At 40.7% G+C, this 14,973-nt stretch overlaps 1 protein-coding gene across 1 annotated transcript in view; it reads left to right on the top strand.

Moving 5' to 3' along the window:
* Positions 1-14,572, top strand: part of LOC146552534 (inositol-tetrakisphosphate 1-kinase-like) — a 32,867-nt gene extending 18,295 nt beyond the window's left edge. Inside the window, exons 5-11 of the mRNA XM_085256469.1 lie at positions 613-730; positions 6,953-7,051; positions 7,237-7,277; positions 7,584-7,749; positions 11,102-11,169; positions 11,301-11,463; positions 11,995-14,572. Of these exons, the coding sequence (XP_085112595.1) occupies positions 613-730; positions 6,953-7,051; positions 7,237-7,277; positions 7,584-7,749; positions 11,102-11,169; positions 11,301-11,463; positions 11,995-12,260 (921 nt within the window). The 3' untranslated portion in view covers positions 12,261-14,572. The remainder of the gene's footprint in view (positions 1-612; positions 731-6,952; positions 7,052-7,236; positions 7,278-7,583; positions 7,750-11,101; positions 11,170-11,300; positions 11,464-11,994) is intronic.
* Positions 14,573-14,973: the final 401 nt, after the last annotated feature.

Here is a 14,973-nt window from a genome sequence, read left to right as displayed (position 1 = left end):
GCGAGAGAAGAGAAGGGGACTGCAGTTATGTAAAATGGCCAGCCTCATGCTGATCTAACAGCAGGTCATGCAGAGATGCAGTGATGTAACCTATAAAGACCCGCTGGCATACATCTCATGCTCTCTCTAGCTTACACACAAAAACAGATTGAGGCATGTTGACCCTTCAACTCAGTGTTTGGATTTGTCTACGTGATTATGTTTGTTTAACATTTCGTGTGTGTGTGTCTGTGTGTGTGTGTGTCGTGGCAGATGGTTGCCCTTTTAGCACATTAGTTACGTTTAAAAAAATAAATAAATAAATAAAAGCCACAAACATTTCCATTAGTAAGTCATCAGTTATTTTTCCAAAAAGTCGGTTTATTTACACAGAATAAGAAGTTTTGGGAAATCATAGCCAGGATATCTGGATTCAGATATCCAATAATGGCAATTTTCTTTTTAAGTCATGGCCTTTGACCATAGTTATGTTACTGTAAGCAATACAAAACCTGTTTAGTCATGATGCAGAGAACTGCATCTGTGTGGACATACATGAAAAATAACATTTATAATAATGGTAAATGCTCTCTGAATGTAAAAATTAAGAGGTTTGTAAATCTGTGTTTCAAGGACTACATTGATGCCCATCCTGAAACTATCATCCTGGATCCACTTCCAGCTATCCGAACTCTGCTGGATCGCTGCAAATCCTACCAGCTCATCCACAGATTAGAAAGCTGTATGCGAGGTAAGGTCTTGTCGGTAACTTCGTGAGACTGACTGGTGTGAGGCTCAGTTGCATTGGAGAAATTTTGGAACAAATCAGCGTATTTCAGTGAAGGAGAGGATTTGCTCACTAATTAAAACCTGTACTCACACTTTAGACACTGTCACTAACACCTGGTAGTTGTTGGGGTTTTTGGGAGGTTTTTGTACCCGATATAATATATACAATAAAACATACTTGTCATAAAAATATATTCAAGTACAACAGTACATGACAAATTGAGGTACTTTTCTCGTATGTCTCCTATACAACATCTCATAAAGTGAAAGAAGTATCACTGGGGAGAGCTCATAAAAACGCACTAACATTAGTGATAAATTAGGAAATGGATGATGGGTAAAAAAATCTAATCAAATGAATAACAAAGCTTGGAACCATTCCTGTAACATGTGAGCCTTGTCCAGTGAAGACACGGTCTCCCTGCATCACTGACGACTGTGGGAGAAATAAACAAAAAGACACAACCACTAAGTGAGATTTATGAAAATCACCCAACATTAGTGTTTTAGGGTTAACTTTTCACAGAAGACAGATAGTTGGGCGATGTGTTCTGTTCTTTGAGTGAACTGAATGTCCTGCTTTGTATAAACCGTTCGCCATTAAAGATTCAGCTTTGTTCTCGGGCGACTGTGAGATAAGTGGATGGCTAGCACCATTAGTGTCTCTGTTCCTAGCTCGCTATGTGAAAACAGAAGCTGTCTAAAAATAGGCTTTGATTTTGATTTAAAAGCCACGGCCTTCTGTTTAATGTTATTGAGAGGGAAGTTGAGGTTACCTTTAGGACCTCTGACTGTGCTCTTCACATCCCAGGGAAGGGGGAGCAGAGAGGCGCTGTAGCTTCTCACTTGAACTGTGTTACTTTAAGTGTTCGCATTTATATTTACATAAACATGAGCTGAGCACTTTGCTGATATCATAGTTCCTCCTTTCTATTTCTCTCTGCTTTATCGTAGCATGATCAGAACTTGCCTTCAGGTCACTCGAGCAACACCTTCCCCTGTCACTGATCAAGTAAACTTACCAGCAGACGATGGCTTTTAGCTACAGAGGGACATTCCCTACTGACACACACTGCAAGCACACCTGTGACTCATCCACATTTCCTTTAAACCCATACATGGCAGGAGAAAATAAACCTTTATAATTATGATCTCACCAAGTTTGTGTGTGATGAGCTGCAGTCTGATGTCAGAGCAAAGACTCAGAGCTGTATCAGCATGTCGGTGCTTTCCTAAAATAGAAATACGAGAAGACGATGTCTTTTTTATCCAAACAGACACGATTGCTGTTACGCAACAGCGAGTTTAAGATGCATCACTCCGCCTCACTGTGTGTGATCGGTTTGAAGAGGAAGATGCTTCACTAGCTGCATTTTACAAAGCTCTTTTTTTTCCTTTCACCATTCTACTTCCATTAATGTAAGTGGTGCTGTCTGCTCACAGTTAGGCTTGCATGCCAAGGTATCCATGACAATTTAGTCATTTTAGAAGCAATGATACAGTAAACCTGTTGTAATACTAGACTGTAGACTATCAGCATACGCCCCAAGTTAAAGAAGAGGATAGTGTAAGAGATTTTAGGGTTTGGGGTTTTTCTTTTCTTTTCTTTTTTTCTTCTTAGTCTTCCTTTTTTTTTTTTTTTTTTTCTTCTTCTTCTTCTTGAGCCTTGCTTTCCTAGGCACAGCCTCTTCCTCCTCCTTATCAGCAGAGACCATGGAGTCCTGAAGCAGCTGCCAAGGCAACCAAGTACTTAAAGACCATAGAGAGCCATGTTTCAGTCTGTATGACTCAGAATAGTACTCAATAGGAGGAAACACTTGAGGTGCGCTTGTGGAAAAGCAAACCTTATTTTGTCACTCGAGTGGCCTCTCAGTATTAAATGGCCTCAGTCACAGTGCATTTAGCTGTTCTTCTCCAAACTGTTTAAATGAAAATAAAATTAAGTGCAAGATTTAGCTCATCCTAATGCTGTGTTTAATGTAAAGCAGCCAGAAAAGAGCCACACGAGCACTAATGGATCAGCGTCACTGGAAATTTGGCTCCGATCTGTTGTCAGAGTTGCTTTGTGTTTCCTATGTGAGCCAGACCAAGGTAACTGTTTATGTTACTTAGTGGAATCTGCTGGTTCCTGTGTATACACGAGTTTTTGATATCTTAGTCTGTTTTTTATAGACAGAAACCGTTGTCACACCAACTCTTAGTCTTAAACATCTTCCTCTCCAGCTCAAGATAACAGAAATTAAACTGAAACTATTTATACAACAATCCAGTTGTGCTCCCTGTGCTGCAGTATTATTCTGTCTCTGTGAGGACCAGCAGAGCCAGTTTATGCAAGTGATCAATATTTAATTATAGATATTTCTGTGAATGACAATGAGAAACAGTTGTGAGCTCAAAGAGTGCCACCTTGAGTTTCTGCCTGTCAGGTTCACCTGCCCTACTGTGCTTTGATCGTCATTACATAATACCTGGATTTGCATGTTGTGGGAAAACAATCACATTTTCCTTTTTTCTTTTTTTCTTTTTTTTCATAAATGACTCATAATTTTAATCGGAGCGTAAGCCTCTTAGAGCACGACATTGAGACAAGCAATGCTCTCGGGGCATAGCCGTGTTTCCAGTTCAATTTAGAATATTAAAAAATCCTGCTGCTTTGCTTTGGAGGGACAAGAAGAGAGCAGCAAAGAGAGGATGCTCGGGTTTCTAGGAAAAAAGCTCTAAATAGCAACAAGAGAGTCTAGCCTTTCACTTAAACAGCACCACAGTTTAGCAAGTATAATGAAACTTGGCTCTCTGTAGTTCCCTATACCTAAATCCCCAAACAAGAGAATAGTGTCGTCTGAGTTTAAGTGTTAAAACAGACCTTTTGATTATTTTCTTTCCTCTTGAGTGACCGGTTAAGGCCTATGCATTTGGAGTTTATTTGACTGTGTGTTTATGTTGTAATCTAGTGGACGAATGACTTAATATAAGGGATGTCCTGATCCTGAAGACTTCGTAACTGTATAATCCCACTTTAAAAAGTACCTCATTGTCCATTGTAGAGGCCCATAAAGACTGTCCTTGGCTCCGTTGGGTCTGCTGCAAGCATGTAATGTTTAGACAGAGCCAGAGATTGATCCTCCCCTCCACCTCCTTCCCCCCTAAAGTGTCAGCCAGAGCCAAGCATGCACACTGTTACAAACTTGGCTACTCACTCGTGTCCACCAGTCTCTGCTCTTTTTATTATAAAACCTGAACTTGGAGCTTGAATTTCTTTTCTCATTTGACAAGGCTCGGGGCTTTTGATGGTTTTTGTTTAGCCAAATGTAACACTATCAATCTTTGGGAACTCAGTGACGTAATGGGCATGTTTTTACCATCAGGCTTTTCTTTTTATTATGATGCTGTTCTTGACCTGATAAAATAACATCACTAAAAGGGAACACAGTTGTAGGCAGTGCACAGATGACTCATGGGTAACCCTCCAGGCTTGCTCCCAGCACTGGCGGGTATGAAGCCAGCCCTGGAATGGTCCCAGCTTCACAGGCAAAGGTCGTAGTGCACAGAACAAGAGAACAAGAGTATTGAAGCAACCAAAAATAAACCCTTTGTGGTTAAGTCTTTCTAAATAACCAGATTTATTTTCTTTGGACATAAAAATCAAACGCATTCCTGAAAATTAGTTTTCTAAATAGTGTGGAAACACATGTTTGCCAGCAGCAGAGCAGGGGAAGGTTTAATGTCTTTTTCTCTGACCCATCACGAGATGGAGGTACCTAAAGGATTTTCCTGGGTTATTAAGACATTATTTTCACAGCTGTAGCTAACATTTCACCAGAATCACCGCTGCATGTGATAAAACTGTCATAGGATCAGACTGGTAGAGCCTGGCTATGTAAATCACTTTATTTCAAGGTAGAGTTATTGCACTTGAAATGTCAGCACTATAAAGAAAAAACATTTAAAGAAAAACTGCTTGCAAAAATTCAGCAGTTTAAAGTTGCAGCAACATAATCTCAGTCTTAACTGAAATGTGTGTTTACAATATTAGTTTTGTACAGTAAGATTAAGGTTATTTCATCATTTTCTTTGGCTAAAGAAGCTACTGTATATAGTAACATAAATGCCTGTATGCATGAAATGAAAAATTATACAGTTATCGTGTTTATAGACTACACTGAATCTCTTACAATCTCTTATTTTAGCTACAATTGTATGATTTTAATTGTTGCCTGTTAATTTTCTGTGAAATAACAGTATAAGAGGATCCTTAACACCAAGCATCTTTATATGCTTCGTTATCACCTCGCACAGCAACAGTTGATATAACACCTCTGCACCAGCACCATTATGTTTTAGGTTTATCCCCATATCAGTTTCTTTTCATCTCAATCAACTGGGTCGGGGCTCTTGAATGTCAATGTCGGTGGTTTAAAGGTCAGCGTGACCTCTCAATAGCATTACTGCTATGCTCCTAATAATGAAATATCCCAAAAATGGATAACGGAATAAAATGATAAATTGTCGTTTATTTCCAAAAGGTCAAAGGTCAAATCTGGACAGACATACACTAGGAATTTGGAAAATATACAGACCTGATTCTCCTGAAATTATTCATGAGTAGCTCAGAGCTGGGGATGCTCTCCTTCAGTTTGCACATCTGGGAACTTCTGTAGCTTTAAGTTGAGTAGATGCTCGTAGTGAGTGTACCAGAATATTAGCCCAACGTCACATGAGCTCTGTACTGGGGGGAGCCAAACCAGCTGTGGACATTTTTGTTCGCACATGCACCTCTGTTGGTTTGTTTTTGTCTTTTTATTGAAAGAACTGTTGATGGTAGGTGAAAGCATAGAACATCAATATGATAATTCTGCTTCCAACAACTTCATTTAAGTTGTTTCTGTGGTTCCTTTTGGCCACTTGTACATGGTTTCTGTAAAACTCTGACTGCACCCAGAGTTCAGCACTCTGCACTGGACTTAATTTAAGCAAATGAGATTCTCCTGACCTCAGCACTAGCATCAGCTGAGAGCCCTGCCACTGCTGAGGCCCACGGCACACAAAGACTGGCATGTTTCTATTGTGTTTTGGTCATTAACATTTTGCCAGCTGTTGTTTTGGCCCAGCCAATGATTTCCTGTGGCGTTATCTCCAACCCGTCCGCCTTATCGCCCCCATATACCTACTGCGGAGGGGAAATTACAGAATACAAAACATTAATATAGATGCATCCCCAGTCCTGATATGGTGCCGCTTGTCAAAGCTGCAGGATGTTTTTAAAATTTTTTAGTCTTATCAGAACTGACCAACTTGCTGCTGCAGGATGTGATGGAAAAAAAATACTTGTAAACAGACAAAAAATATAGAGATGGGTGAAAAAGAAGCAGAATTTCTGTGGTTAATACTGGAGAATTTTAAAGACATTGTAACTGCAAGTGTGTTTGTTGTGAAATGTCAGGCCTGTGAGTCCATCAGGTGACGTGCCCGATGACTCTGCGTGTCCTCAGCTGGTTTATCCTTAGTTCCTCATTAAATTGGATGCTTTCCTATATTTCATCATTGTATTTGTGTGGGTTTTTGTGGTGACCTGAACTTAGATATTTTATGGACATAAAAGAAGTATTTTGGACATGAGAAGGGATGGTGGATTTATTGAACAAAGGATGTTGAAGATGGATGTCACAGAGAGGATTCATGGATGTAGTGAAGGACAGAAGTGACATGACAGAAGACTGTACTAGGAATAGGAAGTAATGAGTCACTGCTGTGATCCCTAAAGGGATCAACAACAAAAAGGTGGTGGTTAAGGTTAAGCAAGTAGTCGCTATGATTAATTTAACGTATGTGTTTGTAAGGAGCAGAAGGACAGTACCAGATGGCCTCTGCTGTGTTTCTTGTGTAAACACATCACAGGGATGAGTTATAAAAATAACTTTTTGACCTAGTACTACAGGTCATAGCATATGACTGTTAGCCATGTGAGTTGCTGAAACGTTATGTTGAAACTGTATGTTAAAGCTAAAACTGCAGAAGAAAATGAGTTTGATGTCTTAAATCTTCCAAATTTGAACTGTGGATTAAACAAAGCAATAACTTTTATAAGTTTCTGTAGTGAAAATAACCAAGAGTACACATCTCCTGAGCATTAATATAGTCTTTCACCTTTTTCTCTTATTAATTAATTAATTTTTTAAATATATAGATGAGAGGATTTGCTCTCCTCCATTCATGGTCCTCAACACTGAGTGCAGCCCAGACGTGCTGGAGCAAATCAAGAGGCAAGGACTCTCATTCCCCTTCGGTGAGTAGCTCCGCTGTTGTCATCTTAATTCCTTCTACTCACCACACATTTTTTTTTTTTTTTTTTTTTAAAAACCTGTTGCCATGTTTCTTTGTTCATCATCATCTCAAATATAACAAAAAAATTTAAGGGTTTGTGCTCTGCTGTAAACTCTGCGCTTTTCTTTGTCTTCATTTCTTCCACAGTTTGCAAAACACGGGTGGCTCATGGCACCAACTCCCATGAGGTAAGAGGCCCGCAGGATTCAGAGGTCACTCACACCCTCAAAAGTTTGCTTTAGCTAATACCTGTTCTGTTAGAGGATTGTCATTTAACTCTAGTCCAAACAGCAAAATCTGATAGTGTTATACCTCATGTAGGTATAACACTGTGGAGGCATTAAGTCTATTTGGCTAGCTTGCCAGGAGTGTCAATTTCAGCGGCACAAGCAGCACTGAATGAAGTTAGATTTTAACCTGCCTCTAACTGCTGATTGACCTCAATGTTTCCTGTCAAGTTCTTTGTCATTTATTGTGTGGCCTCCTGCCCACAGATGGCCATTATCTTCAGTGAAGAGGACCTGAAGGATGTGAAGCCTCCTTGTGTGATTCAGAGTTTCATCAACCATAACGCAGTGCTTTACAAAGTGTTCGTGGTGGGAGACTCCTACACTGTAGTGGAGAGACCTTCCCTTAAGAACTTCCCTGCTGGACCTGCAGGTAAGGTTAAGAACGGACACACAGTGAGAGGGAGAGTGACAGGTGGGGAAGTCCGAGCGCTGCTTACAGGCACACTGGTCAGTCTGTGCAATCTGCACAGCTTCTCCAAATTACCCAATAAAAGAGCTCATAAAATGGCTTTATGGTCCCTGTGATTGGACCTGTTCGCCCTTTTAAGGGGTGCAGCAGAGTGCAATTGAGTTATACCCTGTTGGTACATGTTGTCAAAACTAGACAAGAGCAGCAGTGTTTTTCTCCATAAACATGTCAAAAGCTTTACCCATGACGTGTCTTTGAATAAAGGGTTATCCCCAGACACAAACGACTCCAGTATTTGCATGTGATACAGCAGAGGCCCACATGCAAATCATTTTTGCCGACAGCGTAGTCATCCGCTTTGTGTAACCATGCAGACAGGATGGCTGGTTTCAGCCTGGAATGCTGGTACAACAGAAAAGCTCACCACAGCACAGCAATACACCTGCACAGCGCTTAGGTCATTGTCCCCCACAGCCTGAAGCTATGCATTATGTTTTGTACCTAGAAAGTGATGGAAAGGGTGCTTTGAAAGGTTGAAGTATGGGTTAGTGTTTGGAAAGTGAGAGATGGGCTGTCCTAGTCAGCCTTCCTTCTTAAAGTGAAGCTTTGCCCATCAAGCCAGGGAATGAATGAGCCAATCCGCCGAACATTTCATTACCGCGACCTTCGCCGTGCCGAAGGGCAGATTTATTTGGACAGTTTCCCTCCACTCCTTTCTCTCGAACACTGATTCATGTTAATCATTACAAGTTAGAAATCAGAGAAAACGTAGGTAAAAATGTTGTGATACATTCCTGTCACATTTATCAAAGAAAATTCCTCACCCGAGCCCAATGAGTAACCTATTGATGTAAACATATGGACAGTGTTGGGAAGGTTACTTTTAAAATGTATTCCATTACAGAATACAGAATACATGCCCCAAAATGTATTCTGTAACGTATTCCGTTACGTTACTCAATGACAGTAACGTATTCTGAATACTTTGGATTACTTAATATATTATCATGCTTTTTACAACAACGTGAATGTACTATTGCTGTGATTTATTACTATTACTGAAGGTCCGCGACTCCAAACTGTAGTAAAGGGACCTCTGACTAATACGGCGGGGTCCCTGTCGGCTCGTAGCCGAAAAATAGCTTTACTTTGTTGTGTGGGTCAACTTTTCTTGCGAGAGACAGAGAGAGGCGTTGAAAGGCTGCTCCAACGGAACTTATTGTTTTCGGAGGAAAACACGAACACAGCGTACAGTCGAGTCTTAATAGCTTACTTACAGCTGGGCTCGTCAGGCTCTCTTCTTGGCTGCAGTGGTTATTATTATATTTACATGCTTCCAGCTCCCGTTTTTCCTTGATGACAACTCGTACCTTTCCACTCGCCTTTTTCTCTCTCCCTCCTCGCGCTCACAGACACATAACGTGTATGGCAGTCCATTCTCCCTGCAGCACGGACTACACTGCCCATGATGCTACATTCTTTAGAGCTATGCTTGTAGCATTCTGCCTGTTAGCTTAGCACAACAACAACAACAACGAAAAGGCGCTCTCTCACCCAGGAAACACACAGTCGCAGAGAGAGAGAGAGCGTCGCCCTGTAACCATGGCAACCGTAACCCTGCCGCCTGGAACAACAGAACGTAGCTGTCAAACAAAACCCAAACAGTCCTGACCCGCGACAAAATGAAACAGGAAAGTACCGCAGTGTAATCCATTTATTTCAACAAAGTAACTGTATTCTGAATACCACCTTTTTAAACGGTAACTGTAACGGAATACAGTTACTCATATTTTGTATTCTAAATACGTAACGGCGGTACATGTATTCCGTTACTCCCCAACACTGCATATGGAACACTCAACACATTGTAGGTATGACTGAGAGACTTGTCTTGAGAGCTTAAAAAATGGCCAACTGCAGTTCTTTAGGGTTCACCTCTCATCCAAGAGGCTTCTTCAGTTCTAAAAACAAATCATGCACAGTCCTGGGCATTTTACTCCTAGTGGAGGTTGTCCCGTTTGAAAGTGGTCCATTCACAGTGCATGTAAACTGCCTCCTTTACTGCTCTTTCAAACCATCTTTGTTCAAAACAAAGTGAATACTGGGATCCTCGACAGTATTGTTGATCCTTTAGGTGCAGGTGTACAGCCGAGTCTTGTTCTGCTGAGGTGGCTGGGCTATGCATTTATCAAGTGGCTGTTTGGTTTATCCTTTGTGGAGGTCTGAGCACGCCAGGATATGATGTTGTCTTCAGCTCACAGACTCGACCTGGATGACTTAAACTTTTTAAGATGAAAAAGAATTACATCAGTGTGGTTTAGTTACATTCTTTTTTGGGGGTTTTGTTTGTTTTTTAAATACCAGGTATTCAAATTTAGAAAACATGAGTTTTACTTACTAAAGGCCATGGTTGAACTGTGGCGCCACCTAGTGCAGATGATGGAAAATCTAGACAGCTGCACCGTTACACCAGGACTGCAGTCAAATAGGAACTTTCCAATGAAAAACGACTGAGTGAAGTCACCCAGAAGCATTTGCATGGCAGCCTTAATAAGATGTGTTTAAAGTATCTAAATACTAAGAAAAGGTCCTTCGGTCTGGTGTATCCTCTATTGAGAAAATTCAAAACAACATACTGTCAGAGGGTTCATGGAAATAAGCAAACAGTATAACTGGCAGGCAAGGTTGTTCATTTTTAAAATAATTAATAATTTGCTTCCACTTCATGCCCTAACCTGCTGATATTTTTTAAATTTGAATAACAGACTGGTAAACCCACAGCTGATGTCTGACATAAGGCTGCAGGAATAAAGCCGCCTTGTTCTGAAGTTGTTTTCTTGCATAAACAGTCTGTTTAGTTCAGGATCATGAGCTACATATTAAACTGATTGTTTGCATTGGTTACAGTTCCTCAGGCTAAGTACTGCTGTTTTGCAGCCTTTATGATTATCAATAATTAATCCTACCTTTAGTCACAGATATTGAAAGCCTTAAAAAATGTAGAAGTCACTGTGGGGACAGGAAGAGAAGATGTATAATTGGACATGATGAGGAACTAATCTCAACGGGTCAGCATTTTTTGTCACATTTTTAGGCTTAAATAGGTTTCTCAATAATGAAGTTATATTTTTCACCAGTTCTTATGTTTTATTTGATCTACATGAAAGTGTATGGTAGGAACACATGGAGCGAACATTTTCCATTGATGTCGGAAAAGTGATTTGGGAACTAATTCTTTGGGAGTTTCTTATGTTTCGTGTAGTCAACACTCTTTAAAATTCCGCCTCACCCTTTCCCTTTGTTTCTGCTTCAGACAGGAGAGCCATTTTCTTCAACAGCCACAATGTTTCCAAACCAGAGTCGTCCTCAGACTTGACCTCGGTACGTCCAAAATGTCACTGAATGAAATGTCATCTCGTTTCTTTTCTAATGTCTTTGTTCTTTTCAGGGCCACAACCCTGACTTTTAAAGGCTGTGTAGCTAATGCACATTTTAATATTTGTTTCACCCAGAGAGAGAACGTGGAGGGAGTGTCTCAGCCACCCAGTGATGATGTCATCAGAGAATTGTCCAGGTCATTGCGAGAAGCACTGGGCGTGTCCCTGTTTGGCATCGATGTAATCATCAACAATCAAACAGGCCAGCACGCTGTCATTGACATCAATGCATTCCCAGGTAGGCACAGCCTCAATCTCACGGACACACACACACATAAATCATCTTCTTTAAAGTATCTGCTCATTAAGTGGAAAATAAACCTCCGATTTTACTGGGAGTTATAATGAATCCATCCTTAGAGCAGCCTTCACCTGTGTAATCCTAAACTGTTTAAGCTACAGGTTCTGCTAACTGCATTTCTGCTTTTTATTAACCACAAGAGAGCATGAAGCTTGTGCAGAAAACCTTAAACCTGCATTCTTTCTAATGGCCAGCAGGGGGCGACTTCTGTTTTTGCAAGGTGTACGGGAACACAGACCTAGGCTCTTTTGAGCTATGACCTCAGAAACCTCTTTAAGTATGAGTCTTATTTTAATGTAATATGAAGTTCAGGGTCCTTCTGGACACTAAAGGGAAAAAAATTCTTTTATGTTCCCTTTAGTGTCCAGGAGCAGCTTTATAAGAACAATTTAGGTAGAATATTGTTTATTTAGCACACAGCCAGAAGTCACTGCTTTTCTTCTTCTTAATATTGCCTTCTCTTTCCAGGTTACGAGGGTGTCCCCGAGTTTTTCAACGACCTCCTTAACCACATCAGCAGCGTGCTTCAGAGCCACAACCCTGACTTTCCTCCTGCCGGCGAACAGCCCAAAAGCCTCCCGGTGAGCACCACGGTACCCAACACTGCCCCGCCAGCCCCGGGCTGCTGCAGCATGCTGGGAAAAGAGCTGCAGAGACTGGGCTGCAACTCTATGTCACCCAACTTCCAGCAGCACTGTGTCTCCACGATAGCTACCAAGGCTTCCTCCCAGTGACTGACTTTCTTTTTTTTCTTTTATTTTCTTTCTCTCCCATCCCCTTACCTCCCTATTTGATCCCTGAACAAATAACGGATGACAGTGGTGATAATAATAATAATTAATAATCATAGTAAATATGATGTTAATGATAATATATCTAATCGAGACACAAACCTTTTTCCTATATAGTTATTGGAAATAATGGTGATTGGATGTAAGCTTTTCTTTTCCTCTGCCTTTTTTTCCCTCGTTTTGTCTAATGAGACTTTAACAGTACTGTAATGTGAGCTTTGGGAACTTTTGTCTAATAGCTGATTTTATTTTTCTCTCTCTTGCGTGAGGTCTCTGTGATGAAAGGGTCCAGAAGAGGTAACTAATTAGAATGGCCGAATCAGGACTGGAGAATGATGTGCCACTAGATGTGCAATGTATGATCCCTTGTATCTCTCTCACACTCACTTACACACAGGCACATTTACACTGTGGCCAACTGTGCCAGTGATGTGTGTTTGTATTCTGGTCAATACCACTGAGTGCTACATGCAAGGGCGTAGAGAGAGGTGGCGTTTGGGCATTTGAACACTACTCCACAGATCCCAGGTTGCTATGTGACTGTGGCCAATCGACTGCAGAGAGTGATGAGATTGTTTTATTGGTTTAAACAAACAGGGGAGCAGTGTTTTGTTTTTTTTCTTTCCCGAGTGCCATTAAATATAATTTGAGTGTAGGAGGAGAAAAGAAAAAGAGCATTATTTTTCAAATCTTAAGAGGATAAAATCTCCATGACCATGTGACCAAGTTTCTTTTCGTAATGATTGTTATGGTGTGTGGGTGGGGGTGTTTTTCTGTGTGTTAGATAAACAAACTACATCCTTTTTGAGTCGCAGTTTGAGTCGCTCCAGTGCAGTAAGATGAGGATCACATTCCCATGTTATCTGTCTGTGGATGTTTTCCGAGAAATTCCATGATTTTTCAGAATTCCAGTGGGGGTTGTAGTCTCCTTAAACAGACTCCCCAAGTGCTTGTATCTGTCACGCGAGCAAACTGAGGCAAACTTGACCGACGGACAGACTTGGGGCTGCTGTATAGCTTGTCACTTGGGATTAATAAGAAAATCAGGTGTGTGTGTGTGTGTGTGTGTGTGTGTGTGTGTGTGTGTGTGTGTGTGTGTGTGTGTGTTTGAATACCCAACTAAAGTGAGTATTCATCTGAACAGTCTGAGATAATTGAGTTATTTGTTCAGCTTTATTAACTAAACCAACAGTCCAATCCACTCATGTGCTTCAAACCTTATTCTCTGACCTGTCTGCTGTTCCAGCTGCTGTATTTGTGTCACATTTTAAGTGAAGGGAGTAGGTGGAGGTCCAGCTGTCGTTCCCAGTGTTCACTGTGAGATTTTTTTTTTTTTTTTTTTTTTTTAACGAGTTTGTTAAAATCTTATAATGTCCTTACATCTACTAAGAGCAACTTTATTTTGAGATTTTATGGGGGAAATGTTTTATATAAATGAAAGCAGTGATGTTTTTGAAAAAGTGGGGATTTACGTAGAGGGACGGTAAAATTCTGGGTCTTGCTGTTCAGGTGACGTGAAAGGGACAGATCAGCTGAGCGGTTGTTGCATCCCTCTAGCATCTAGTGGGAAATGAGTGCCAACCTGCAGCAAATACAGATTACTGCGTTCCTTCTCTTGTCCCAGAGAGCTCCCCTTGCTGTTTTCTTTCCTCCATCAGCATCCAAGGGAACCCACCGTCCTCTTGCTTGCCCTGTGAGCGGATATATTTGTCATTGCGGCCACCTCACCAGCATCTCTCTGGGACAAAAGAAGAGCGACGGCACAGTGGAAGTTGGCCTTCGCTACATGTGTAAACAACCCTTCTGAGTATCCTGGTTTTGATTTGCCTTCAGAATGTAGTGAAGCAACAATAAATTCAAAAGTACCACACCAGGTTAAAATGAGTCTAGGTGTTTCCTCACCTAGGAAGCTGTGGTCGAGTCCCTGTTTAAATTGGAAAAGGCTGAGTATCTGTGTACGCCACTATACTGTGTCCTATCTCGTGTTCTTTACTGTGCTTCTAAATGGGAAATATAAATGGTTAATCCCACTCTTGGTCATTTCTGCAACCCAGATGGTGTCATCATGCTCCCGGCTTCCACCTGAATGTGTACTTCTTGGGTGTCTTGTACAGTACGTGTATATGCGCCTATGCTTGCATCCGTACAGTATGTCGTTTTGTATCGGTTCTGTAATCGAGAAGAATCCTCAATTTTGTGACTTTTTTAATTAAATGGCCAATTCAACAGGGCAAAATAAACATGTGAAACTACTCTGGGTGTGTTTCACTGCTTTTTTTTTTTTTTTTTCTTAAAGTTTTACAACAATCATACTCAAGTGATTCACCTGCTTATAAGAGAGTCGGAGATTTGAGTCCGCAAGGATATCTTTTTGATATAGCCATGTGCGTATGAGTGTATGGGATGGATAAAAAGCACTTCCAGTACATAAAATGTGTGAGTATAGCTTGTAGTGCGAAGTGTTTTTAGCCGTCACTAAGAGTGAAAAATGGCTCCACAAGTACAACTCCACTATTTACATCATGTAGACGACAGTTTAGTTTTATTTTTAAATAACTTATATTTAATGGTTTGCCTTCCTTCTATATAAATGAGTTGTTGACAAAAGAATAGTAATATGATCCTTGAAAGTTTACCCAAAATACCTATTTTATCT

This window comes from Mchenga conophoros, linkage group LG19 (genome assembly GCF_057382185.1).
Source record: "Mchenga conophoros isolate Kocher_MC1m ecotype Shallow Benthic linkage group LG19, M_conophoros_male_GT1.1, whole genome shotgun sequence".
NCBI classification, from domain to species: Eukaryota; Metazoa; Chordata; class Actinopteri; order Cichliformes; family Cichlidae; genus Mchenga; species Mchenga conophoros.
Note: the sequence above shows the minus strand (reverse complement) of the source record. Positions and strands in the feature narration are given on the sequence as shown.